Source organism: Bombus flavifrons, chromosome 1 (assembly GCF_040668555.2).
Source record: "Bombus flavifrons isolate JBK064 chromosome 1, iyBomFlav1_principal, whole genome shotgun sequence".
Classification (NCBI taxonomy): Eukaryota; Metazoa; Arthropoda; class Insecta; order Hymenoptera; family Apidae; genus Bombus; species Bombus flavifrons.
Window position 1 is genome coordinate 10,606,796 of NC_138442.1, and position 27,464 is coordinate 10,634,259.

At 41.9% G+C, this 27,464-nt stretch overlaps 2 protein-coding genes across 10 annotated transcripts in view; one reads left to right on the plus strand and one right to left on the minus strand.

The window, feature by feature from the left end:
- The window catches only part of hiw (MYC binding protein highwire), a 264,809-nt gene that overhangs the window by 224,303 nt on the left and 13,042 nt on the right, over positions 1–27,464 (plus strand). The window lies entirely within an intron of this gene.
- On the minus strand, positions 124–26,589 carry LOC138186364 (uncharacterized). 3 transcript variants are annotated; one of them, XR_011174867.1, is made up of 5 exons: positions 25,815–26,589; positions 5,111–5,530; positions 4,183–4,475; positions 1,771–3,716; positions 124–146 (listed from the first exon to the last, which is right to left on the minus strand). XR_011174867.1 is itself a non-coding variant. In XM_069126194.1 (4 exons), the coding sequence occupies exons 1-4, from the start codon at positions 26,019–26,021 to the stop codon at positions 1,952–1,954; spliced, it is 2,685 nt and encodes an 894-aa protein (XP_068982295.1). In that variant the 5' UTR covers positions 26,022–26,589; the 3' UTR covers positions 1,486–1,951. The 3 variants fall into 3 exon arrangements, 1 of the variants encoding a protein (XP_068982295.1); XR_011174868.1 differs by having other exon boundaries at positions 132–152; XM_069126194.1 differs by lacking the exon at positions 124–146 and having other exon boundaries at positions 1,486–3,716.

Genomic DNA, 27,464 nt, shown 5'->3' on the forward strand with positions numbered 1-27,464 from the left:
ATACTACGCTACAATTTTTCTGAAACTACTAAATCGTATAAATTAATTTTCCTGCTACTTACCTTAACATTTCAGCGGTGGTCGATATTTTTCTCGGCTAGACTCGCAGACTTCTCCCCGTGTCACCGCGCTCTTTTTCTCTTTCGCTGAAACTTTTCTGGTTTTCAGTAAGGATCAGAGGAAGAAGGAAAGAAAGAAAGAAAGAAAGAAGTAGACAGGGAAAAAGGGAGGAACAGGGTGAAAGAGCCAAGGAGAGAGAGGCAACAGCCGTTTGAACATCAACAGCTGCATCGCAGCCCTCCCCAGCTAGCCGCCTTCTCTATTTGCTCCTCTTACATTCTTTGTGGAATAGTTTGGTCTCGCCGCGGATATACACACCGACTACGCCCAGAGAGAACGAAAGAGATTAAGAATATCTTTTTCGGGGTCTTCGGTGGCCGTCGAAACGACTGTTTTCTTCGGTCGTCTCGCTACTGTGAACGAAACGACCAGACGATGTTTCGTACGACTCGAGCACCACTGTGCCGTGTAGAATGAGAAAAAAATATCCGTGTCGACCCCTGAACCCAAAACCCGCGTTCTCGAGCAAGAGAAACGCTGGGACGCGAGAGTCTTGAACGATGCTGGAATTATAAAGCTTTTCGAGATAACGTAACGTAGTACGAAATTTTGGGAATTAAGCAAGTTTTTCTTTAGGCTTAGAACAGTGAAAGAGATAATCCTTATATCTCCGAAGTGAGAAGTAAGAGTATATGCTATAGATATATACCTATAGGGCTCTTATATTTTTGTGAGGTATGGAAGAAGTGGAAAAGTGGATTTCTAGGTCATGTGAATGTGTCGCGGTTACGAGAGTTTTCGAAGAATCTGGTTATGGAAGTTGCGAAATATTCCGTGATAAAATCGGTGAAGGGAAAATAGTGTTGCAACCCACAACTGCGGGATTAGCCCAAAGGGAAAATGTAGCAAGGAACTTTACAGGCGTAAGACATTTGCGAGGTTCGTAATTGCAAAGGTTTCCTATGGGAAAAACGACTTATAAACTCGGTGGATGCAAGACAACTGTACGGTTCGTAGCTACAAGATTTCCTCGTGGGAAAGACAAAGTTGCGAACGTGCAACAGCGACCAGGTTCATGGTCATGGCTTCGTCACAGGCAAAATGAAATTTCTTAGAAGTTTCCAGCTACTTTACACGTATAGTTTCTTTTATGGTTTTGACAAGTCCAGGAAGAATATTTCAAGGGAGTTGTCCATAACGATTATAGTTCTCACAGATTATCCAGTGCCGTCACGTTATGTCTAAAATTAATTTCTGATGGAACGATTAAGAGTATGGCGGAAGTCTCGAGAGAACTGAAACTTGGAAATTATCGGAACTGGATATCGCATCCAGCTACATAATTCCACGAACTCGTGGAAGGCGGATCGAAGAGGAGAGCGTAATTGGCCGTACCGGGTCGAATGAAAGACAGAGGAGGAATGTGGAATACTTTTTTTAATAATACCTGACGAAGCAAATATATATATATATTATATATATATAAATCTATGATACATTCGCGTCTCGGGGCCAGTCGTTAAATAAAACTCGTCTTTCATCGCTCGTCCAATTAACTATTTCTTTCATACAAACAAAAGAAAAGTTACAACGAAACCGAACAATGTTCATCCTTTCTATGAATTTCCCTATTTTTCTTTCTTTCTTTTTTTTATACAAAAGCTTCTTAAACTAGTATCATAAAAATCATAAAAAGTGTTCGATTCTTACATATCTGGCACTGTTCCTCTTCGACGAAACTCTACTAACACGTTCGGTCACCAGGCACGAAAATCATCGTTGTTCGACGAACGATTATTAGGAAAAAAAAAGAACGAGAGAGCACGATTCACTTCGTAGTAGTCTTGCCACTCTCGCGCACTTATCACAGACAATCGACGATGGGCGTTCGTTATGCCCTCGCCATGTTCACGGAATCTTGGTCGGGTTTGGTGGGTAGCGGTCTGTTGGCCATCTTGCTCGCTGGAGTCGACGTTTGAGGTTCGGGTAGTTCCGAGTATAGATGGGCAGTCGCATCGGACGGTTCAGCGTATTCACAGAGCAGAGAATTGGGCCTTTTGTTGTTGCCGGTTTTCGATCCGCCGAGAATACTTTCGCCGAGAGCCTTTAAAAAACTCATGGGTCTGCCCTGATTTCTAGGAGCTTCGAACTTAGGACTGTCTGGAGGCCTGTGGTTTTCAGTCTTCGAGCTACCGAATGCTTGGTTCGAGTGATCATTGATTAGATGGTCGTTTACGACGTCTGGCGGCAATGGTTGCGGCGCTCTTCCAGCCAAAGTCGCCAGGATAGGTTGAGACAGTCTACTGGTACTGGGAACCGTCTCGTCACCAGGTAGTTCGGCGTACAAGTGATTCTGTTCGTTAGGCCTCTGATCTCGTGGCTCCGTGTATTCCGTCAGAGGTGGTCTAGGTTGTATTCCACTGGGCAATAATTTCTCCAAAGACGGTGCTTTAGTACCGACACTAACGGAAGGTTTTGCTGCACCTCTGAGTCTCCTTTGTCTCGGCTGAATCACATCGTACGTGTTCTCCTCCCTGCCCGATGGTTGTCTGTCGTTGTTATTGTTGCAGCTCTCTTCCACTTTAATCAGATCGTACAGGTGTTCTATCATGTCCCTTGCCTGATTGTAGTTGTCAGGATCGTTCAGTCGTTCTCTGAGATCCCTCAGGTACTCCTCCGTTAACTCCTCGGGTAACGTTTGCGTCGCTTTGTTCTCGGTATAAGGATACAATCCTTCGGCATCTTCTTCGTCTTCCTCCGCCGGCTCTGCTTGAGTCTCAACCTCCAGAATTCTTGTCTCCGGCTGAAGTCCCGCGTATTCGTGCACACTTAACCTGGATATCGATCTGGCAGAAGTGGCAGCGGTCATTCCACTGCTGGGTGACAACCAGCTGGCAAAGTTTATCAGATGACCGGACGTTAACTTTGGGCACACGCCGCTACGGCGCATATACAGAATTCCGGAAGCTAAGATGACCACCAGCACGATGAATACAGCTACCACACAGATCACTACGATAATCCTCTTCTCGCGTTGCAATTGCTCAGAGTCGCTCATCTCTACGTCAAAGTAACCCTTGTGCCTTGGATACACGTGTGGACCAACGCTTGGTGGACTGACGCTTGGCTCTGGCTTAGCAGATGGCTTCTCACAGACGATATGACTGCCAGGACCACAGATAATTTTTGTAAAATTGCTCATGGACATGTAGCCCTGTGGCAGATTGAAGCACTTGTCGAGAAGCTGGTCAACTACGCAGAAGCTCGAATCCATCATCCAGGATACAGAGCTGTTCTTCCCCGTCACTTCGCGTGTCCAACTGTCCAGGCCACATCTGCACTTCTCCTTGAAGTAATTATTACCGACTCTGGCAGAATTCACTCGTTGCGAGATCGCCGCGAATTTCAAGGAACCAGGTCTCGCCTTCTCTATGTGATTCCCCGTAAAGGAGAACTCGAAGTTGGGCGCTGATGTCGCGTCCACCTCTGCCATGATCGCGTCGGTTTCCAGATCGATGAAGAGATTGTAGTCGATGGCTATGTGATTCCACTGGTGCAGAACGATCGCGCCTTGGTGCAGGTTTAAGAACTCGTTATTGTTGAAGCTGACCGTGGCAGCGGATATGTCGATGGCGCCGGTCTCTACTTCGGACAACCTGCAAACGCGAGAGGAAACTTTGTCTTGAACTTTGCACATTACAGAAACTTTATCTCCAGAAGTTTCAACGTAAAGTTTTTAACTACGTTCGCGTGTTTTCACGAATGGAAAATGGAATTATCTCGCTTCGAGTTACAGATATTAATCTCTCCACTAAATTATGGCGTAATTAATTTTGCTTGTCAACTTTGAAACAAGGCAAACACGAGACATTACCGAATGGGATAAATATTCAAGGTGGAGGAAATTATATTACGATATAATGGCGTAACACATAATTACGTTACGTTTTCACTACCAAAAAAAGAAAATTTAACGACATTGCGATGATACATTATTTTTACGTTTCTAACGTTGGGAAAATTTGAGCGTTCGTTAACTGTAACGGCTTAACAATCGCGAGGAAGAATACAAACACGCCTAATCAAACAGTAAGCGAGACAAAGGGAAACGAGCGGATCTACCTTGAATATTGTATCGTGAGGTTGTCGTGGCCAGCCCGGAAGGCTCCCCTCTCTATGCTCTTCAATCTGACGTCGACGAACTCTAGGCTTTGGATTAACGCTCTGTCGCTGAACGCTCCGGTCTCGATCTCTAAGATCGTCGCGTTGCTGATGGTCACACTGAAAATCGTCATCGCGCAGAAGGCATTCTTGCGGATCACCTTTGTCCAGATATCATCCATCCGAACCTCTGCAACCGCCGATGGGAATACCGCTGTCGGCAACTCCATGATTCTCACGGTTTGGAACATAATCTGCACTAGCCGAATTAGAAATCGAGATTATAGCGAATTCGTCGAAAACTGTTGCGGCAAGCCTGTTGGAATATCGCCAATTTCTAGCCAAACGTATTTCGCGTATGTATTCCGTTTATCGCGATGGATTTATGTTACGTCGAAACGAATGAGAAATATAAGAGCCATTAAAATGAACTGTGTCGGAGAAGTTTGAATTCTATTATTTTATAATGCATAATTCTTGTTATTTGTTGACGTGTACCAGAACTTCTATTAAGATTTTCAATTCAGATATTCAACATAGGTAAAAAGGCAATATCACATTTTGTTAGTATAACGTCAAATTAAAATCAAAATTAAAATTAAACGACACAAAATTCACCATGAAAATTTTGTCGGATAAAAAATGACGGAATCCTAAATATATAAGAGCATCACAGAAGCCAAATTGATTGACTCCATTTTTATAAATTTTCAATTTCATCGCCCAGAAACATAAATAATATTTGATCTTTCAAAAAACGTATAATCACTTCCACGAATTTATCTCGGAAGAAAGTCGTATAAATGATCACAAATCCCAAAGTGAATTCTAAAGAATGTCGTCACCTTTCTACTTTTTAATGTAAGAATTTGATCAGTGTAGACTTGACCTTGGTCGCTGGTCCATGTCTGCCGTGTTGAGAAGCTTCGAGTTTGAACGCGTTGCTGGACAGCTCCAGAGTGGGCACCTCCCTAATCGTGATCCAGAGCAGCCTGGAGAAGGCATTCGGTCTGATTCCAACGTTCCTACATCTCGATATCGAAACGCTGAGCGTCCCTCGCGAATTCCTGAACGCGTGGCTCTCTAGGATCACGCTGTTGCACTCGGACACTTCGAGATGCGTATTCGGGGCGCTCAGATTCTGAAAGGCTTGCCTCTTAGCCACCAGACTATAGATCCCCGACACGTGGACTCGTTTTAAAGGCGCGCCATCCGCGAAAGCACCCGATTGGATCCTCAACTCCCTGCAATGAGAGACCTCCACCTCCATCGCATCCGATGGAATGGTTCCCTCCAGTAACTCCACGTCCTAACAACAGAAAAGGGAAATAAAATTGGTTATTATAGTGTGTCGATCCTGTTGGTTGACGCGTTAACGGTGCAGAGAGGTATTTTAATCTTTGTGCCAGTTTCGAAAGGTTGTAAAGGATGTTAGGGACTTAATATTATAAATCCTCAATATTATAAGGGTTGTTTGGAAAATGTATACCTGAGTCGAGAGAGGTGGGACTTGGGTTACAATGCGGGTGAATGACGTGAGTTATCGTAGGTAGGTGTATCCTGGATATAAATCATCTTTTACCGTGAATCGTAGTCGAGAGCTGACTGATGATGCATATCTGATAAATATACACACAACCTGCGAGTGGACTGTACGTATAGAGAGCTCTGTGAGTAAAGGTAGTTGCACTTCGAAACGTCTCATTTCATACGTCTTTCAAAATTCATTCTCTTCGTTCTCATTTCATACGCGCGAGGAAAATTGAGAATTTATCGAGCGGTGAATGATCGGTATTTGCGAAAAGCTAGCAGTGAAATTCAGATGACCTATAATTAGCTATGTCAAAGCGAGATTGAGAATATTTCCATTTTTATTGGCACTACAGATGGTCAAGGTTTCCACGCAATGGGAACAGAAGAGTTCAATTTCAACCGTCATAAAATTTATGTAATTGTAAATATCATCTTCTCGTTGGGATTCTGCTTTCGTAATTTCGTAACGATAAAAAGAGAGGCGACGAATGGCTGAGGGAGTTGGGCAGAGGGATTTTAATAGACCCCCGGGAATAATTTCTCGGAATAATTTACGTGTTACGACTCGGGCGGCGATGAATAATAATTAGATAGTTAAAAATCTCCATAATGAAACGGAAGTCCTTTAGCCCTGTCGCGTTTTAAAATCAACAAGTGAATTTCTATCAGACTGAATTACCAGGCTAACTGGTCGTAGCAACTATGGAAGGAAAAAGGAAGAAAAAATACAAGAGAGAACAGGAGAAACTCGACGACCTGGAATCACTGACGAATTAATGTCGCGATTATTAATTAAACGCTCTTACCCTTCTCTTTTGAAATTTTCAATACTATTCGTTTTCTGTGTATGAAATTCAATTACCTATAATTAAGGTATATTTTTCATTCTGTCAGCCAAATGGATATCGCGTCATTTTCAAAATGTCATTTTGTCAAAGGTAAAAATCATATGTCGTATCAAACTTTTCAGAACAGAAAATGCTATGCAATTGTATCCGATACAACATGTTTGAAGTCCTCGGAAATATTATATCGATGTTAGACGTAGCGTGAACGAGTTCTTGGTTCGTCGAGCGGGAGGTGAATCGATAATGAGACGGAAATGGTTCTGCGGGTCGAGTCCGCGTGAAAAATGAATCACGCGACTGTAACACGTACGATTACTAGGAATATCTACATCATTGGTTATGCGTGCAAGGTTGCGTATCTCTTTGTACCCATCTTTTTTCCATAATCAGATTTGTATTATATAACGAAATGGCGACGATCGATGTGCCGTTTTGTGGATTGCCATTTACGTGTCGAAAAGGTTTGCTAACAACGTTCTGCTCCCTTTGAACCAACGATGATGAAATGAAACGCAAGAACCGGTCTGGAAATTCGAATGTGCTCGTACAGCGCAAGAAATCGAATTGCCCCTGGTTCCTTGTTAAACAACGGAACGAACCAATTGTTTCCTCCTCGTTCTCTAATTGCTCGTCCACGAGGCACGTTTCAAGTGACTTTATCGTCAAAAAGTGTATTTCATAGTAGCTTCGTGCGTTCATCGAGACGCATGTAAATTTGTTTCTTCGAATTGCGAGCATAAACGAAAATGAATCGACTGGATGATAGCGACGAGACCGGTGAACGTTGATTGAATTAGCTTGTTCGCCATCATTAAGCACGCAGACATGCACGCGAAGCTTGCGTTTTCGGTGACATACTAATCACGTTCTCAGCGAAAGAGAAAGAGAGAGACGGTGGGGAGCGAAATTGTTGGCCCACGACGAGTTACCTTTAAAAGTACTTCCGCTGACGTCGGCTTCCTGACTGTTCCCCGCTATCTGCACGTTTGTCAGCGCGCCAGTTTAATGAAATGTTCGAACGCCATGCTAAGCAATAATTCCGCTGTTTCCCCACTTCTCTTTGAATTGTGTACCGAACGAGTCGCGCATACGAGCAATTACCGCCAGGGAACATCGATTTCCTCGAAAGCATGAACGTGGAAAAAGGCAATAGAAAAAAACAAATATCTGTCGTCAATCTTACTACTCGTAACAAGTCGTGCAAGAAAAATTCATGGTATACAAACTCAAAATAGGATACAAACAAAAGGATGTTTTTCCTAATGTTTCCAAATGGCCGGAAAAATGGAATACGTCGGCTTGGCTGTATCTCATTTTTCCTCGGATTTCCCGTACGTGTGCAACGTCCGTGATTTATGTTCCAATCGTTGTAGAGTTTATCTTTGCAAAAGAAGAAAAAAAGGAAATAGACGGAGAGACTATAAAAGGGGTAGAAAGCTATCTGGTAACAGTTTGGAAAAGGTTTCGGAACGCTTTCTCACGTCGCTTGGACCGCGCAATCGTCGACTCTAGGAAATCCCTTTTGGACCGACGTTTGAACACGATGTACGCCGCGGCAGAACTTGAAATTTACATGAGAAAACACGGTGGCAGCCCCAATGCAACGCGTCGACGAAACAGTATAGTGTCTATCGACGGAACGATAACGCTGAAATCGGGTCTGAAGTAAGGGGTGACGTTGAATCAGACAAACACGTAGAAGCCCATTTTTTCGACTGACAAAGAGAGGCAGACTACCGGAATTTATAAAGAATGGGACGGTTCAGTTCGTCTCACAAAAGACCAAAACCTACTACTGTGAACGTTAGGAGGATTCATTGTACCTGTTGGAAAGCAAAGCTGTTTTCGAGGAGTCTTCGCGTCGGTATTTAGTAAGCCTCGAACGAGAAAATCGAGGTGTCGCGTCAGTTCACCGGCTAAGCCTCCGGCAGACGATTCCTGTAATCCCTTAATACCCTCGTATCTTGCGTTCTGCCTATAGTAAAAAACTCGAGAAAAAATTCTAACGATCGTCAACCTGTGGTGAGATCTAACGCCAAGAAAAATGTCGACTTCGGCACGGTTACTCCTAGTGTAGATAGCTGTAACACATTTCAATATTTCTTTTAGCAAATTTTTATTTTCTAGTGATAATATGTTTTTATCCATTGGACATGTCTATTTCGAGATTTATATAGAAATTTGAAATATTAAAGTTTCAAACTTACTTATGTTTGATAGATAATTCTGATTGAGTATATATGAGTTAATTGTGAATTTACTGAAAGATCATGAAAATCTGTGGAACAAAATTGCACATTCGATTGATCGAGGTTTCATTCGAAGATTATGCGATTTCTGCTACTTTCATGGTGGAACTTCCTCTTTTTCGGATCGGAATTTCCGACAATTTGTTTATCTTTCTCGTCGCGCTATTCTCGGTACGTATCCTCGCATTTCGTTTCTCTGCGAGTTTCGGAGGAAGGCCTGCCCCTTTTACCTTCGTGGCGCAGCTAAATTCGTTATCTGAGGATATTTTGGTTCGCGAGATATCACAACATCCATTGGAGAGTAAGCAGCCCAAGTGATTTCTCCTAGCGACGTCTTGATTCATTGTAATGCGTTTCGTGGCCTACCGGAAAGAAATACGATATTCTTCCATGGAAAGCCCGTGCAGGAGATAATTAAATAATTGTTGTTCTGTCACGGATCTGGTAAATCACGCGGCCATCTGGTTGCACTAAAAATTCTCATCGAGCCCTAGGCTTCGGCCTTTCTTTGTGGAAAACCACGTCAAAATGCTGCTTTAAAACATTTTAACGAAGACTTAAACTTCGATGTTTCACTTCCTACTCGTACATTAAAAATATTACTTTCCTCTTATCCTGATTCAACTTAAGAAATCATTGTTAATATTTAGAATAAAGAAGCAAAAGTATAGTATAAATAAGATATCTACGACTTTAAACTCTACTTTCCAGTACCTAACTTTAAAAGCTATACGTAAATTATCGTAGCATTTTACATTTAAGATTTACGTCCGCCTTCAGCATAAAATTCACATTCTTTTCCTCTAAAAAGATCGTCTTTTACTTTCTCAAACTTATAAAAATGCCTGAAAATGAAAATAAATTATCCTAGAAATTAAAGAGAATCTTGAAGGTTAAAATAAATTATTCTAGCCTCTACATCGTTTCCCATTTAAATTCTACAATTATCCTGACGCATAACATCGAAACCGCAAAGTGTCGCAACAAGTATCCCGAGGTTTCCTCGGTTCTGAGACAGCAACTGGAAGGATCGCAGCTACCATGTTCCATGCGTTCACCAGTGAACCGATGATTCACATAGTCGCTCCTCTGTCTCTGCTTTTAATCCACACGCTCGCGATCTCGTCTCTTGCGACACGGTTAAATCGTTGTAACACAAATCCGCCATCTGTTTTTCTCGTCGCGTCGTCGATATCTATTGCAATTCTCCGTCATAATTTTCCATCGTGCGAGGCTCACCTTGAACTCGTGCATCGGCGGAGGTCAGGTGGAAAAGGCTCGCGTCGATCAGACATCTTGTAGAAACAAGTTGTCGCGCGTCGACACGCTCGTTGCGCGGATTAACGCCCACGCGAATGTTAATTAGACCGGGCGAACCGGGACGCGAAACAAGCGAAGGAATGGGAACGGTGTCAGAGAATCTGCCGCGAGAACAATGCGGCTAGTGTGTCTGGAAGTCGCTTGAAATTACTACTCGAAACTTGTTTCTCGATTGTGAAGCCTGATTAGAGGAGTACGCGTGTTACTATGAAGTAGTGGGACGCTACTTCTACTTCGTGGAAACTCGCGGACATGGTGTTTGAGTGAGAAATACATATTTAAATAAATAGAGGAAGTTTGTGGATGGATTAAGACAAATGTGTATCAGAATTAAGTAGTTGGGTCTTCATATAATGGAGTAGTTTTGATGTTGGTAAAAAGATAGTTTCGAAGAAGTTGAATTGTTTTACTGTCGCTTCTCCTGCGATTTCGATTTTTATCTCGTGCCTTTATATTAAGAAACTTTATAGATGTGTTTGAAATGGACTGTCGTGACTTCTTTTATTCTACTTGTAATTTTTCCTGTGATATAGAAGCGTTATAATTTTATTCGTATAAGGAGTTGTCTTAAATCGAAGCTAAGTATTATTCTTGATAAATATTTCAACACGTATGTTTAAACATAACAGCATATAAATGTCTTTTAATTACGTTCATTATGAAGAACGCAATACCATTCAAAGGATTGACGATCTTCCGAGAGAAATGAAATCTAAGAAAATATGTCACGCAAAAATCTTGTTTAGAGTATCAAGAATCTGATTGCAAGACTTTAGGCTCCAGGGAAGTATCGCGGTTGTGTTTGATTTTCTTTCATGAAAAGCGAAATGCAAAGCGGAAGAAATTCAGATCAAGTGAACGAACCTGCATGAAATCATACTGACATTACACTTTACGTGAAAGATGAAGCCGATCGCGTGACGAGAAATGATCGAGGACAGGGTGCGGCGATGCGACTGCAATTACTTCCTGCTGACCACTCCTGACCCGTCACTCCATTAAGAAATGAACTCGAAACGGAACCGTCGAATTACCTTCTGTTTCGCTTATTACTGCAATCTTCACATTATAAGCACCGTGTGCACCGCAAGCCACTACTCGTGTAAACCGTTTTATCGTGATTCGTTTTATCCATTTCATCTCCCTTGGATGCCCTGGAATCCTCGATGTTACCGCATTATGATGATTTCATGCTATCATCTACTCTCAAAAGTAATGAAATAAAATTCTAAATTGATTATGAAACTCTCCGAAGACGCTAAAGTTTCAAATTCGAATTTTCAATGTTGGTAGAATCTTGAAAAAAATTACCTAAACAAAATAAACGAACTATCACGAGTTTATTAAAAAGGAAGTTCTTCAGTTTGTTAATAAAACGGAATAGCATTGGAAAATGTTAACCATGTTTGCATCTTGCAATTATAATAGCTGTTAGAGAACTTTGTTCTTTTCCTATTTGCCAAATAATTAAAAATTCCGCAATAACTCAACTATTTGACTAAAAAATACACTCTGCTGATGATTATAATTAGTCCATTGTTATTTTTCATAAAATAACGTTTGTCACGTTATCACTATAAAAAATTCAATAAATTTACGACTTAATTAATTATGGAATCAAAGGGGCGATACTTTTAAGAATTAAAATGTACGATTAAATGCAAATACTTAAAATCACAATCGACGATAGAGACCTGTAGTAATATCAACAAGACTACCAATAACACCTATAGGTCCTTCCTTTTTTTAAAGATCTTCTCAATTACGTTCCGCTAAGAATACTAAAATCTATTCTGTTGCTGAATTCTAATGTCCACGCCATTATTCCGTGTATGTCATTAAAATTTCATCACTTCTACTCGAGGAAAGAAGCCAAAGAAAGTTGGAAGTTTATAAACACGATTCCCCGTAATGTATGATGGTTGACTCGGAGTGTCTTCACGGGTGCATCGGTGACGTCAGGCCCGGTGCATCGCACGAGAACAGCTGGGACGTTCTCCGAAATAAAGAGAAGAACGGGGCCACCAAAAGAAGGGAAAACTCTTCCTAACAGTTCCCTGCGTAAGTCGAGAGATACACGAGGACACCCGTGCATTTCTCTACGCTCGATGAATGACTAAGACCGCTCTTAAAATTCGTGCCATTTCGCACGCTGACTCAAAAGATGGAACAGGGATAACGTCGGCTATTTCTGCACCTAGTTGCCAACACAAAGAGGAGCGGTCGAATTATGAACGGCTCTTAAACTCCGCCGCTGTAATCGTCTCTACATCGTTCAATTAATTGTGGCGTCTTCGGTATGGATTCTAGAACGTTAAATTGCTTCGTGCAAGAGGAGGATAATATCAAATTTTGAAGACGATGGCAGATTCTTACTTTATCATTAGATGAGAATTATTTTTCACGAAGTTCAAGAGAATATTAAAAACATTTAACAAGCTATGGGACAGACTTGTTTATCTTGATAGATAAACATATTTTTCACACAACCTAGGTGAAAAGTTCAAAAACAAAAAATGCAGAGGATCATCGACGACACAATCTGTCTATGAAATGTTAATGTTAAATAGACTACCAAATTGCCTTAATTGCCTCAAAACTTACTTCCCATTAACATACCTTTACACAACTACATACCGTGCAATATAACTAAGAAAAAGTCGAAAATTTGTCAGTACGTTATCAATAGACTAGAGAAGCATACAACGTCAGTACGCTGTGTTTGAAAAAAAAAAAAATTCTTAAAAGGATGCCTAGTATACGGTGTACAGTTTCAATAGGGGAATGAAGAGCAGTGGTGAGGAAATCTTAGCGAAATAATCGAATTTAGTCGGGTCATAAGCGACAAAAGGGATGATGTTACCCTTAACCCGTAGGGTTTTCGCGTTTCGAAGGTTTCTGTCGTGAAGCGATAGCTATAGACGCGACAACGCAATGTCGTCGTTTAAGGGGAGGTTAAGGAGGAGCTGCGTACGAGAACTAGCCGCCAGAAGCGATGACTGAGGAGAAGGTAAACAAACGAAAGAGAAGTCAGAGTCTCCCAAGATCTTGGCCCCTGAGGAGGCGAGGAAGGAATCTGTGCGAGTTGAAACTATACAAGGGTGGCTCGCTGCCTGAGGGTAAATAAACGATTTAAGACGGTGGCGAATGCACGGTGTGCTCGCGAGATCACGACGAAATCCACAGCGAACGTAAACGGGGAAACAAACGAACCATCAATTAAATTTGCGATTAAGCAGACTTTGCTCGGAGCTCGTAACCGGCGTTATTTGCCATGGAAAAATAGGCCACCGCGGATAGATAGGAACGTGTATACGGCGTTAAACAAAGTCTCATAAATTGCGGAGATAAATTAAAGCAGAAGTGAATTAAAGCCGCGTTGTTGAAAGACAACCGCGACTTCGTCGAAACGAAGCTTTTGATCGTTAAAACCATTCTAGACCGTGGAAAAATGGAAGCACGCGGATATGCCGCGATTCTTTGCCGTAAAAGATTTCATCGTGCGAGAAAGCAAGGGCGGAAATTTACAATCTCCGTAGAAATTTACGGATGCAAGCAAGAAAGGTGAGCGCGACGGTATAAATTACGAGAGAGAAATTATGTCGGAAACGCGAACGTTTGTTGGCAACGTCGTCGAGGCATCTGTACTACGAGAATACGCCCAGTTCGAATCGAGCTTCCAGCAGAAGGCGTTCGAAGCACTTCGAGCCGCGTTTCGAAGTACCGTCGACCCCCAAATTATACGGTTGAAGAAATACTCGATCGAGAAGATAAATAATTAAGCAGTATCGAGGAGCGTGTCGCGAATGCCGGAGAGCAAAGCGCCGCCGCAACTGGCTGGCATTTTAAGGTGTCTAGTCACGAACTATCGGCGATCCGCCGGCTGAATCGAAATTGAAGAACGACCGACAATGGCGTTCCCGTGGATTATAACGTGCGCTTCCAGCCCAGCGAGAACTAACGCTTCGTAGCTTGATTTTATGTACGAGCCACGGACAGCAACTGACAGTACGAATCAATTTTTTCTCGTTCACAGGAACAGAAGGTACTGTACGCTCGTTCTTGAATGCTAAATCCGCCTGAGTTACGTGAACAGTACTTGTGTCTTTCCCCTTGCTTCTTTTTTTCTTTATTCCTTTTTCAATTTACGTGCGTGGAAATGGTGTTAAATTCGACAGATGTGGAGCTTGTGTTACGTGGTTTTCGACTATGTTGAAATTCAGACTGTATTTTTAAAAATACTCTACCAAATGATAAGATCACAAAGACGGTGTATCGCATGAAACTGAATTTGAAAATACAAGTTTTCACCGAGGGGATAATTGAGACCTAAATCAGGTTTGGCTTTTATCACAAACTGTTCTAACGTGAAACGACGATAAGCGGTAATATGCTTGTCGTGTTTTACGCCGCAAGTTTATTACTTGCGGACCGTACTTTTTTAAGGGTTTCCATCGTTAAAAAAACTTGTTAGCCGTACGTTGTTTCTCTTATGATGGAAATTCGAGTTGATCTGCGATGACAATAGGATCGGGAACAGAGACGTCGAGTCGCTTTAAGAACAATGAAACTTTCGAAAGTTTCCGCTCGGTGGCGAACTTGGCGGCGAGTACAGAGGCTAATTGAAGAAACCTAGGAACAGATCTAGTAACAGACCCTCTCTTCTCGTCGAGGATAGTCAGTGTTTTGTAGTTGTAATTCAGCCTGAGACAATCGTAATCGAGTTATTCGAAATTCGGCTAACTCTACCCGACGTGTTGCAGGTGTCTTCGTTGAGGAAGTTAACAATAGCAATCGATGATACTATTTACTAAGTAATATCCATAATTTGGTCGACTGTTTTCATCTTGATCATATTCAGTATATATATATCACGAGACAGAGGACAGTGTCCCTTAAGTGTGAACTCTAAGCAATTCTTCTTCAATGATTCATCAGTGGAATGGTTTATCAATGGAAAAAGATGATATCGGAATATAAAATTCGGAGAACAAAATGGTTATAAATAAATAATAGATGTTTATGCATTTATAACAAATATATGACGTAGAAAAATTCATGGAATACACATAATATGTAAACGATATATAAAACGTCCAAAGTGTAGTGCTCATTTTAATATTTACTTTCCCTTTAAGGACGTTCCATACGTTCCCTTTCTTTAGTTATATTCAGGATAATATAAATTTGCATAAAAATCCGCAACTATATACCTTATAAGCCTACTTCCGGTGAAACGCATTCTTCTCGTCTTATCACGCACCATAACGACACTTTAAGAGAACTTTGTTCTCCTACGTGTTTTTTCGTCTGACGAAGCCACGCATTTCACGTGTCTTAACATTTACACTGAAATACACGGTTCTTAATAACAAAAATAACAACGTTATCTGAATGATTTAAAACATGAGGCGAATAATCACAATATCGAAGTTTTTCCTTATACACGTGTTTTATCATCTTTACGACAGACTACGCCTTTCTCAATTTAGAAAATGTTATTTAGGAAAGAAAATTTTAAAACGTCGAGCAGTATATCGAAGTCGATAAACGTCTTTTCGAAGCAGCGTATAAAAGAAAATTAGGTTTGTATTCTACGGAGGAGGTAGAAGAAGGAAGGCAAATAGAAAAGGTTGACGAAGAATGGGAAGAACTAGAATTGCAGTACGAAACATAAAGAGAAGTAAAGAGAGAGAAAGAAGCTAACAAAAAACATTGCAAGAGAAGGATTCAGGTGACGTAGAACAGAAAAGAGTGGAAAAGAGAAAAGCAAAGTATCAGCGAGGTTGATAAGGAAGGCAGAACAGGAGAGTGAAAATAACTAGGAAACAGAAAAGGATCTTCTGGCAATTGCACGGTCGTGGAAGCAACAACGAAGAAGTCGGCGTTCGAGTGTTCGACTTCTCGGTAAATCCTTCGTCGAGATGTCGAAAGTTTCTCTTTGTGAAGTGCTCGAAGTCGCGTTGGAGGATCGTTACTTGACACAGTTGCAACCGAGCGAACGCTCGACGAAACCGCAAAAGGGGTCTGGTTACTGTTCCCGGAAGCTACGGCGAATTTAAAATTCCAGTAGACGCAGGAAGGGAGAGTCATCGCAATCATTGAAGCATATTTAAAAAATGAAACACGGTATCGTACGGTGAGGAAAATTCACCATCGCACGAAACTCTCGAGGCTGGTTAGCTCTTGGAAACCAGTTACGAGGTTTAAACTTCGAAAACAATTTTAAAATTCCCACCGCGTACTTCCCGAGGTTATTAATCTCTGCTGAATTCGTAAAATGGCGCGACACTAATGAGGTCTTTTAGTTTCCATCGTTTAACGCGTTGCTGCTGAGAACATGACGCGTACCTTGCATTATTTGTTAATCGCTCTCTGAATGTCTTTGGAAATTTAATCCTCGTAACTGTATTATATGTAGATGTACGCTCCATGATTTAATATTTATCAAATGGAAATGTAGGAGAACAGCAAGGGGAAAAAATGATAAAAATTGTTCGAGCGAGAATCACGCGATTTTCACGTTCCATGCATCGAATCGGTAGCATCATCCGTGAAATTGTTACAGCCAATGTTTTTCCAATTCATTAAGCTTCGCTCGTTTACAAATAATACCTATTGGTGCGGAATATTTCACAAGTATGAAATGCATTTTGTGAAAGTCGAGATCTGATCTTTATTTCGCCAATTATCAATATACATTTTTAATATATACTGCCAAAACTGTTATCCCTACGATTTACAAATTCCAATTGGTATGGTTTATTTGAGGGATATAATGACTTTAATCTATACCACAGAAGCAATTTTTGTATGGAAGCAATATGAATATGTGAAAACTAATTATATGAAAGAAGATATAATTTATAATTATTAAACACAACATATTGTTTAACAATATATAAATATTTCCCTGTGATAGGCTGACGTATTCATTGTGAAATACAAAAATGAATACAAAGAATGAACAATTAAGGAAGGTTAAGTCGATGTACCCTTTTAATAGATGTATAAAACATCTATAAAATTCGTCACATGCCTTCTTCTCTCTCTCGTTTCGTTTTCTCAAATCAAGCACGATGCCTTCTAGGTTAAACATAAAAAGAAAAGAGAAGAAGAAAAAGATTCGTAATAAATCTATGTAATCAAAATGGAGCAACGAATTCCATCGAAATGTAGGAGATAAAAAGTCTACAAGGCGACACAAACAACGTGACTTTTACTTGGAAGAAAGAATCTACCGCAAAGTGTGTCGAGCAACTTCCGTTTCAAACCTGACGTACTCGAGTCAGCCTACTCGTTTAACGAAACCACGCTAACGTTGTGTAAGCCTTTGGAATTACACGGAATACGAGATAGGTTTTCGAAGATGATTCGAAGGTGTTAACCGATAATGATGCCTGTAGATCGGATCGGCTAGCGCGCTTCTGCCTCTTGTTCACTTCGAATCTTGTTGCGAGACGATGTACGTACGAAACGAGAGACTCGTGAACACGAGACGCCAGGTAGTCGAGGTTCAATGTCCGATCGATGGATCAACTTGCAAGCAACTCTCTTCGTGTGCTCGACGCCGCGTGCTTTCGTCGTAGAAATTATATGACGTTTTTGCGTTTATCAAATTCTTTCAAAAATCCTAGCAACTTAAACGAGCCTCAGCTATTTCTTCTTCGCAAGAAAAAGTTTTATCTAAATCTTTCAACGATTCTTCGTTGCTAATCCTCGTAATTTCTATATACATTTCCAAATTCATTTCAAATTTTACCGATATAATTACTATAGTTAGATCTCATTGCAGTGCTAATACAATTTCAAAATATTAGGTGTAAAACAAGAAATATATTCACAAATAGTATTTACAAGTTTTCAGATGCTTCGTAATCTTTTCTGTTTCACTTTGTGAGCCTATGCATGGCGCTTGTTTTTCAAGTGCTAAAATAGAAAAGAAAGAAAATAATCCAAAGTACTCGAAATGCAATTAGTCAGATTTGGAAAACCAGAAGTGGGAAGATTTTAAATTCTATCCACAGCGGTATTATTTCATAACATCGTTAGCGGACAGACCGCAAGAGCGGAGCCGCAAAACCACTGCATTACGCTTGTACACGCGTGTGGTGCAGCTAGGGGCGCCAAAGTGTGCACCCCCGCGATATCGCGTCCCATGAATTTCGCGGAGCTTGCAGCGCCGTGCTCGTCATAGGAATGCCGGAAGTTAATTCGTGGAATGATGGTGTATGCGCCGCCGCTCCTTCTACCCGCGCACGAAATTACTTTTCCCCTATCCGTGTGGGGTCGCCCGGCACACGAAACTGAGAGATACGCGGATCCCCCGCCATTATATGGCGCGTCCTCTCGTCCACGCATAATTCGATTAATTGTTCGAGCATCCAGCCTTCACTACGGACCTAACTGCTCCTCTTCGATGGATTGACACAACAGCGTCTCTTTGTTGCCATAAGTTCTCGAATGCATCGTGATTTTCTAATGATAACTTTTGGAGAAATATAGATAATACTTTAAAGTAGAATTATTTTTTATGAATTAATTGAAACAAAATTACAAATGAAATGCTTAATAAAATCGCTGATCCTTTATGGGTTAATATCGTCGATTTGCTAGAAGAGCGACACAAGTAAGAAAATCGATTTGGAATATGTAGAAAGTTTGAAGTAGAATATTATTAATTACATAGAAGTACTTTATAATGACAATTATTTTTCTTCTGCAATTTAGCAAGTATCATTTGAATTTTACGACTCTCTAATAGAATATTGTTCGTGTATATTGCTTGCTGTTAATTGTATTAATAGCAAATGTGTAACATAACTATATGATGCTTCTGACAAGCGTATCGCAGTAGTTCGTAAGCGACACCTAAAATCATGAATAACGTCGTAGATTGTGAACTACTTGAGACACTCGAAAACGTCGAGTACCGTTCCGAAGTTAAATCTACTTGGATAATACGTCTGTCAGCAGCTTTGCCTTCGAATCAACGACGTTTCAGTCTAACTGTGACTAATTTTCAATCCTGATAATCTCTCAAATTAGACATTTAACGCGATAACATCGAAAACTATTAAGCTATTTTTTGCAATAAGATTTATGCGAGCATTTCAACAATAGTTACGTTCGGAAGGAAGCTGTAAGACGAGATCGTGTACGATAAAATCACGACAGACAGAGTGATACAAATGCAATTCTCACGCATTTCCTTGGTAAACTGAGTCCGAAACGAATTTTTATTTCCGTGGAAAACTTGAGAAACGCGGCGTTTAAGACGGAAATGCGGGAATAGACACAGAAAAAACTTGGGTCCGGACACGGTCGACCTACGTCGGCATGGGTCTGACAAGGTCATCGTGGTTGCAGCTGAGAACTCGAAACAATAAGCCCGTTATTAGTCCAGTTTCCTCCGAGAATACGTAACTCAGATAATATTCAGAAAAAAAGAAAGATGAGCGTAATAACGCGCTCATCAGTGTTCCTCAACTTTTCTTAAACGTCTCTTCTGGAGCTAGCCACGTGCCAGTGCCATCCATAGCACCTGAGAACGTGCCAACGTTTCGTATTTAAGACACGAGATATATTTAAAATATAAACTGGTTACCTGCTGTAGATGAGCACTCGCCATGAACGTAATAACGTAAGGGAGAAGGTTATACGTTATAGTTACTGTGACATTATTTTGCGCGACACCTGCTATGATGTCGGCACTTCGTACTTAAATTATGAAGAAAGTTTAGAATATAAAGATGGTGATATATCTGCTTTATGAGACAATAGAGAAGCTGGCAAAGTATTCCAACTTATGGCTGTGTTGGAGAAGCTGAAAATTATCGATACATCGTTCATTCGAAAATGTTTCGGTGTGTATCACCGAGTAATTTACAGAAACTTCTGTTTACACAAACTGTTACGAATCGACTGGTTAAACGTGGGGAACTTTAGCCGTGGTACGAGAGACTCGGTCAACACGCATATGTCTAGTGTGACGTTTCGATTGCGACATTTCCTTTCACGACGCCACGTTTAGATCTCGACAAGATCGCGTGTTTCAACGATCGACAAATGATCTCAGCAATTATTGAATCTTTCCTTGGAATTGTAAAGCAGTAATCTATATCTCGTTATATGAAACATACTATTCTATAAATCATGTATTCTTGTGAGGAATAAAACATATAAAAAATCATATGAATTATAGTACTATTTGTATTAAATCTGAAGCCGAAGATTAAAGGACACTTCAAACTATAATCAATTAAAAATCTTCCAAATCTTCTCATTACTGTTTTAGACGTCGACATACCTCATGAATAATTCTTGCGCGATTTTGTAAACGTGTACGCGACGAATTGCATACGAAGAGACAAGAACAGGAGCAGCAGTGAGAGAGAGTGAGAGAGAGAGAGATGGAGTAAGCGGGCCACTTCGCACGTGTGGCCAATCGCGATAACTCGAGTGTGCTCGCGGGGTGTTACAGAGAATTATCGTCGGGAATGAACGAAGCAGGATGTCGGCTATATCTACGCCCCCGAGCGAATTCTCCAGACAAAGCAGGCAAACCGCAATCGGGCCAGATGCGCGTGCACGTATTGTGTACCGAGGACTGTCCTAAAATAATTTATCTGCCCGCTGGGGATACACGAGCGCATCGTCGCCCTGGCTGATAATGCGCTGCGTACGCTGCAATCTCGATCCATGCGGTTTATTGGGTTATCGAAGTTATCTGGTGCGTTAACCAGCTTAGATCCAGCGTCAAGCTCCGCCAAGGATTTCCGTGGGCTTCAATTGCGATGACGCACACAAGATGAGGGCAGAGTCACGTCGAGACACGGAAGATCGTTACTTCGCTTGAATACTATGCGGTATTCGATCGTGGAATAGGAAATAAGGGGTGAACGTTTGTTTAAGAAATTGTTTCGAAACGAAGAGATTGATTAACGTTCGATAGAGTCTGAACGTTGATTTATCGTCTCTCGTTACAGCAGCCCTTCATAGATAATGGGTGATATTTATTGCAAGAAGCTTTATCTATGGTAATAGGTTCAATATTCTCCTAGTTTCTTCTCGAAAGTCAAAAATATCGACGCTGGATTATCCGCGATGTTTGATAACGAATTCCAGAAGGAGGCTGACTCTTATCGAGTCTTCACCGAGCGATAAATGGAGCACTGTGAAAGAGAAGAGACACAAAAAAGAGAAAGAAACGGGTTGTAGCCGTTTCAAATGGGAAAACGTGGCCGCGTACGGGGTGAGCGCCGTCCGGACGATAAACGACACCCATAATTTTTCCCCTCCGCGCCCCGTCATCGCACCACACAACGCACCCGCATGATTACGCGTCAGCCGCTCGGTAACACCCAGAGATTCGTCGTGGACCGAAGTGTAATTCGTTGAAAGAGCCTATTGTGAATAAATTGAGCCGGAGCAAGGATTGGGCAGCAGTCAGAGGCGAGGTTCGACGCGGTGTTCTCTCGCCATCGCGTGGTCCGTTTTGTGCGCATGAAATTCCCACCGCGACCTGCCTCTCTCCCTCTGACACCCCGTGAACCGTCAATTTATTAATCCAACGACCGCGTTGGACGATCGACGGCGCGGGTATGAAAGACCTCGCAGAGGTGCGACCAGCTCTCGTGAACGCACGAACTGTCGTTATTGTTATCGTTTAGTTGAAATCCGTGGTCCGGTCTATAGGTCACGATCGCCCCATTTTCAGAAATCGTCCGAACGATAATTGGATCAGATAATTAGACGACGAACTAACTGGTCGAATGTATTATTCTCTTGTATTATTCTCCTGTATACATTGTACATATACATATACATGTACATATACGCAGCGTCGCGCTTATAACCGGGGAACGTTCGCTTCCGTTGTAACTGGCTGCTTTTATCGTTCGCACGACTGCACGCTCGTTCTATCCGATCGCCAGCTTTATTTGCCTTGCTTGTACGATCATAACTGTGCACAATCGTTATCGTATCGTATCGTTCGAAAGCCAGGAAAGTTGGATGGAATTAATCGGCGGCACGCGTTGACCTCGTTATTAATTGACGAGTACGCCGGTCCTGATCAGGCCATTGATATCGGCCAGCAATTGAATTTGCGACACGCTGGCCGTTTATCAAGGAGAACAGCATAACCCAACACGGCATGGCACACGCCTATGCTCTATAACTGGAATCGTTGCGCTACAGCAATTTGCGGTCAACGTCCTCTCCCCGACGGTCGGCGATAAGGTTAATCACCGATTTTTCGAATCCAACTACGAACCAGTAGGAAGATCAAACTGTTTACGGGGCTGATGGGAGAACAATGACGCCGGTCAGACGCGGAGAAATGTGATGGAATCGACGACAACATGTTATACAGGGCGGTCTCTCTTCGTTCCTCGTACGACCGCCGACTTGCAGAGCTTGGTTAACCCTTCGGCCGGAAGTTGCGCGCGCCGGAAGCCACGCTAGGTTTAGGCGAACGCACCAGCAAACGATTTCGTGGGACCTATCGCGTCGATCTACACGGGTTTGCCCTTCGGCTTCGGTGCCTCTCTGAATGTATAAACACGAGGTTCGTGCCACGAGGTTCCTCGAACCGGCGTGGCGTTTAACTGTTCAGATGGGAATGACGGACGTGCTCGACTCCGCGTGCGTTGTCGAGGAAGTGTTCCAATCGGTTTCTCGCTATCGCACGAGAATCGAGAATCCTGACGAGACGATTGACGCTTAATATTCAACAGGAATACGATTATCGATCGCATTGACGTAACGATTTGATGAATAAGATATGTATACGAATAGTTTGGTACCTACGTGTTACCTAAGATAGATTTATCTTATCTTTGACTCTTTCACGATAAAGTAATTTCGATTGATCGTGGAAGAATACAATTCGAGTCCACGGGGACTAAATCGCAATTGCAATTGTCGACTTAACGCTATCGTGATGTAACCGTTGCTTGCAACGCCATTGGTATCTCATTCAACTGACTATCATAATCGAAAGCCCACGATTAAAGAAAGCCTGACGAGCATTTAGCGCAAATAACCGTACTGGGTCTGTAAATAGAATTAACTACGCTGGAACGATAAGTGACGTCGTGGCTGGATCTGATTCGATTAACAAGTAAATTTTATCGGCGGCCATCGCGGACGAACGATGTCATTGAACTAGAACCAGGTTTACGATACTTGCGACAAAGAAAAAATTAATCGTCGATCGTTCCTCTATTCTTTGATTCGAGACACCCGGTATACATTGCAATGCGTGTCACGCCTACGAGTGTCGCGTCAGGCGTTTGTCGGATCGACAGAAATTACTTTCAATCATACTATACATAGTCGACTCGGCAGCCACTTCACAGAGAAACTATACTTCGATGATAACAGAAGTACAAAATAGCAACATACCGATATTTCAATCTCGTATCAAGAGTTTTTAACGAAGAACTTCGATACGTAGAACTGTAAGGAGTTTTAGCATCGTTTATGAATTCAACTACATCTAAGAAATCGCTAACGGACCATGAATATATTTCTGCATTGCAAACGTTATGTAGAACTGGTTATCCTTGCATTTCCGTGCGGTACTCAGATCGAAATAACGATAGGCAATAATAAGGAACCCAGTTCACAGTCAAGAAGCGTAGCGTGCATCGATACTTAACCCGGCTATCAACCATAGAAATCAAGACCATCAATTACGCGACGCGTTATTACCATCTAAGTACGATCTTCTTTCGATACGTACCATTGGCAACTTCAGAATAAGATCATCTGAGAAATGAAACAGTTATACTACATATACACAGTGGCATTCGAAAGTATTCGAATACTTGTAGATATGTAGCTTCTATGAGTTATAATTTCTACATAGATTCTGTAATTCCTATATGATTCATTTTATAATTTCTATATATATATTTCTCAATTGGTTTCAAATTTAACAGATATGGTCTTGTCAAACATGCCTCGTTACGGTGCTAATGAAGTTTCAAAAAATCCTGTAAAAGCGCATAAAAGTTTTCTATGGCTAAACGTTCAAATACTTTCGCGAACCACCATATAACACCTAATCAGTAAGATTGAATTCTACGTTGTTCAGCATCTCCATTTCCTAGAAGCATCGGTTCAAAACTTCTCGCGAGCCATTTGCTTCTTGCTGGTAATTCCATTTTTGAGTTGACGGTTTTGATCGCCGATAGAAAACATCGCGTTTTCATCGTATCAGAACGCGGGCCAACAACAATAGCAATTTGTTATCCGGTTAACAGCCGGTGCATCCGTTCTAACTCGATTCCAAGTTTCTTGCGGAAGTTCCAGCTTGAAGCTGAAGGTGAGAGAACGAGCCTGGTTGGCTCGCAACGAGTACCGTGCCACTGCTGGTCGGTGGATCGCTTGGACTGCATCCAGCCAAGCGAGGCTGACAACGGGAACGGCAAGTGGGACTCCGGATATGTATAATGCGCTAAAATGTGCTCATAGGAGACGCCTGTACAGACCGTTATGCCTTCGAGTTTCCCATGTGCACGTTACTATGTGATTCCCGCCATATTCACGGACCAATGATTTGTACGCTAATTCCTGCAATGGAGCACGATCCACGCTGTCTTTCTAGAAACTTTCGCCATCGACTGTCGTAAATGCTGGATAGTAACGATTTTCAATAATTTACGGTTAAATTAGAAATAGTAATCGTTTGGCAGAAATTGTACTATGAGTACAGTATCGACTTATTTTGGGAGGAAAATGCAGAGATTTGGTAATTCGAAGGATGATTTAAAACTTCGTTTGTAAGACATTTGGGAAATGTTTTTTCGATTTGCATATTTTCTAACAGTATGTGATTTAATTTTAAAGAATAAAATCCAGAAATACCGAGTTTAAGTTTAGAAAGCATCCGGTTGGAAAGTTATGTTCGTTACAAGAGTTACTGCACGTGGCGTAGCATACATTTACAAAACAGTAAATCACAACATCGAGTGTGCAGGTGAGGTTGGGTCTAAGTTTGCGGTTATGTTATATATTGAATTTGGTTTAGGTTAGGCCAAATTTGAGTTAGACTACGGTTAAATTCGAGTTTAAATTAGATTTGGAAAATGTTCTAAGCTCAAGACAAATATCTTCGGAACCTATCTATCGAATATTGTCAAAAGATAAGAAGTTAACTGATTAAGGTTGAAGTTCAAGTGTACGAGGTACACGTGTTTCTAATATTTTGAAAGAAACCTTTGTTCTTAAGAACAAGGCGCTGCTTGAGTTTTGACACTATAGCAAGAGTAAACGTACTATTTAGCTAGACCGTGGAACCGCGAAAAGATTCCATTTTTAGATCGCGCAAGAAAGATCGTATATACGGGAGATGCTAACAATAAGTTATAGCGCGCAGAGCGCGAAGTTGGAAGCCGAGAGTTAGTCATCGGACGCGCATTTGCGTCGCACGTTTCCAGCATCGTTATCATGGCGGTTGTGAATTTTAGCGACAAAGATATCTACGTGTAACATGAATTTCAGCGACAGAGATATCTACACGCAACGTGAATCGGGACGTATAACATCGTGACGATGGTATCTTCGTTGAGGATATCTGCATCGCGTGCATCGCAGGTTAGTCACGAAGAGGGTACTTGTTTGTTTCATTCACCTGATCGTTGGAGAAGACACACTTGACGTTAACCCAACGGTGTGCCTTGACGGTACAGTTGCACTCGTCCATCGCGCATATTCCGGGCGGTGCACTCTCCACGTTACCAAGCAGAAATACTAGACACCACAAAAACACCGACCATACGATAGCACGATCACACTTTAGCCCATTCAGGGCACTGAACACTCTTCTTCTGCCGCTCATCTTCGTTGATCCAAGACGATCCTCCGAGGGAACAAAAGGCCGCGTTGTTCAACGACCACGATCGATCGCCTTCGATTCTCTTGAGCGAAGTTCTTCCTCACATCGTTTACAGCACACCGTTACTCGTACGCAAGGCACACTTTCATCGATCTGGATCTTCCTCGACCCCTCTTTCTCTTTTTCGAAGTCGGTTACATCTGTCTCGATTGATCGAACACTTGAAAACTTTCCTTGTAAAGAAAACTTCTTATAGACACACCCTGCTTGATGCTTTAATGCTGCGATACGAACAAAGGTCAGGGCAAATACCACGGATCGTTGGATTTTAGACTCTAGAAAGGTATCGATCGCGCCTATCTCTGTATCCTTTCGGAACAGGATTTCTGTCGAGTGATCCGGAACGCGCTCGAGGACAGGGAGATCAGAAGTGGACGGAAAACTGCTCGAGCGGATACCCGCCGCGAGCTAATCCAAACACGCGCGCGGACGGCTTGTTTCCGATGAGGTGGGGCAACTAGAAGCCAGCTGACGCGATCATGACGGAGGTTGCTTTCAAACTGTGGTCGGTGGCATGCACGATCAGTGTCTCCTCCCCACCAAGAACCGTATTCCTTGCCTTGGTTCGCTCTCTTGCGTTACTCTCCCTCTTCGGTCTTTGAAAAGATAAAAGCCAGGCTACGAAGCGTGTTCGAGTGGCCGGAGGGGCGCACTGTTCGACGCCGGTTCGACGAGGTTCCTCCTGCTCGGGACGTGACGAAGAGAGAAGGGCTTGGCTCGCTCGTAGGATCGGGACACCGGTTTTCGTGCAGGTCGCAGGGTCACCGGACTTTCTGCCTTCCAAGGGTTGACCTTGACCAAGTTACCGAGCCAAACAGCTTTGTCTATCGCGAATCACGGATCCTCGTGACCGTGCTTTACGTAACACGTGTTTGTGTGCGGTTTGCCCAAGCAGGTTATGTTCGTGGGAGAGCAATTGTACCTGTTGACGAGCGATTAATATCAGGTTGTATTTTTTTTACTGCTCTTTCCTCATTTGTTCCTTTTCTCCTGTGATAGAATACGCTTTCTGTGGTTTCTGTATGTGTTATTTTGATCGGTTTGAAGTAGAAAGACAAAATTAGCAATACCAGGAAATATGAACTTCGTGTTATATAAAAATGTAGAATGAGGATTTTAAAAACAATCGCATCAAGCTTTACTTCGTCAACTTTAAAATTTTCAAGTTCCAATAATCTGGTCTAAACTTCGCTCGTAAGGTCAGTTATATCCACTCGGTTTGAAGTAGAACAATTTGGCCGTTGTTTATGATGGTTATCAAGAAATATTAGAGGAAGAAAGACATTGAGAACTTTTAAACAATTTGAGATTTATACATCGTTTTGTTCCGACATTTTCAAGTCTTAACTGAGCCTCTAATCTAAGCTACGCTCATAAGGCTCGTGA

What these genes read in the sequence shown, in the direction of transcription:
- LOC138186364 (XM_069126194.1), bottom strand. Translation starts at nt 26,021, where the DNA reads ATGAGCGGCAGAAGAAGAGTGTTCAGTGCCCTGAATGGGCTAAAGTGT. An exon ending in GACATGGACCAGCGACCAAG is followed by an intron (nt 4,476 to 5,110) that starts GTCAAGTCTACA and finishes CGGCTAGTGCAG; the next exon opens with ATTATGTTCCAAACCGTGAG. An exon ending in CTCACGATACAATATTCAAG is followed by an intron (nt 3,717 to 4,182) that starts GTAGATCCGCTC and finishes TCGCGTTTGCAG; the next exon opens with GTTGTCCGAAGTAGAGACCG.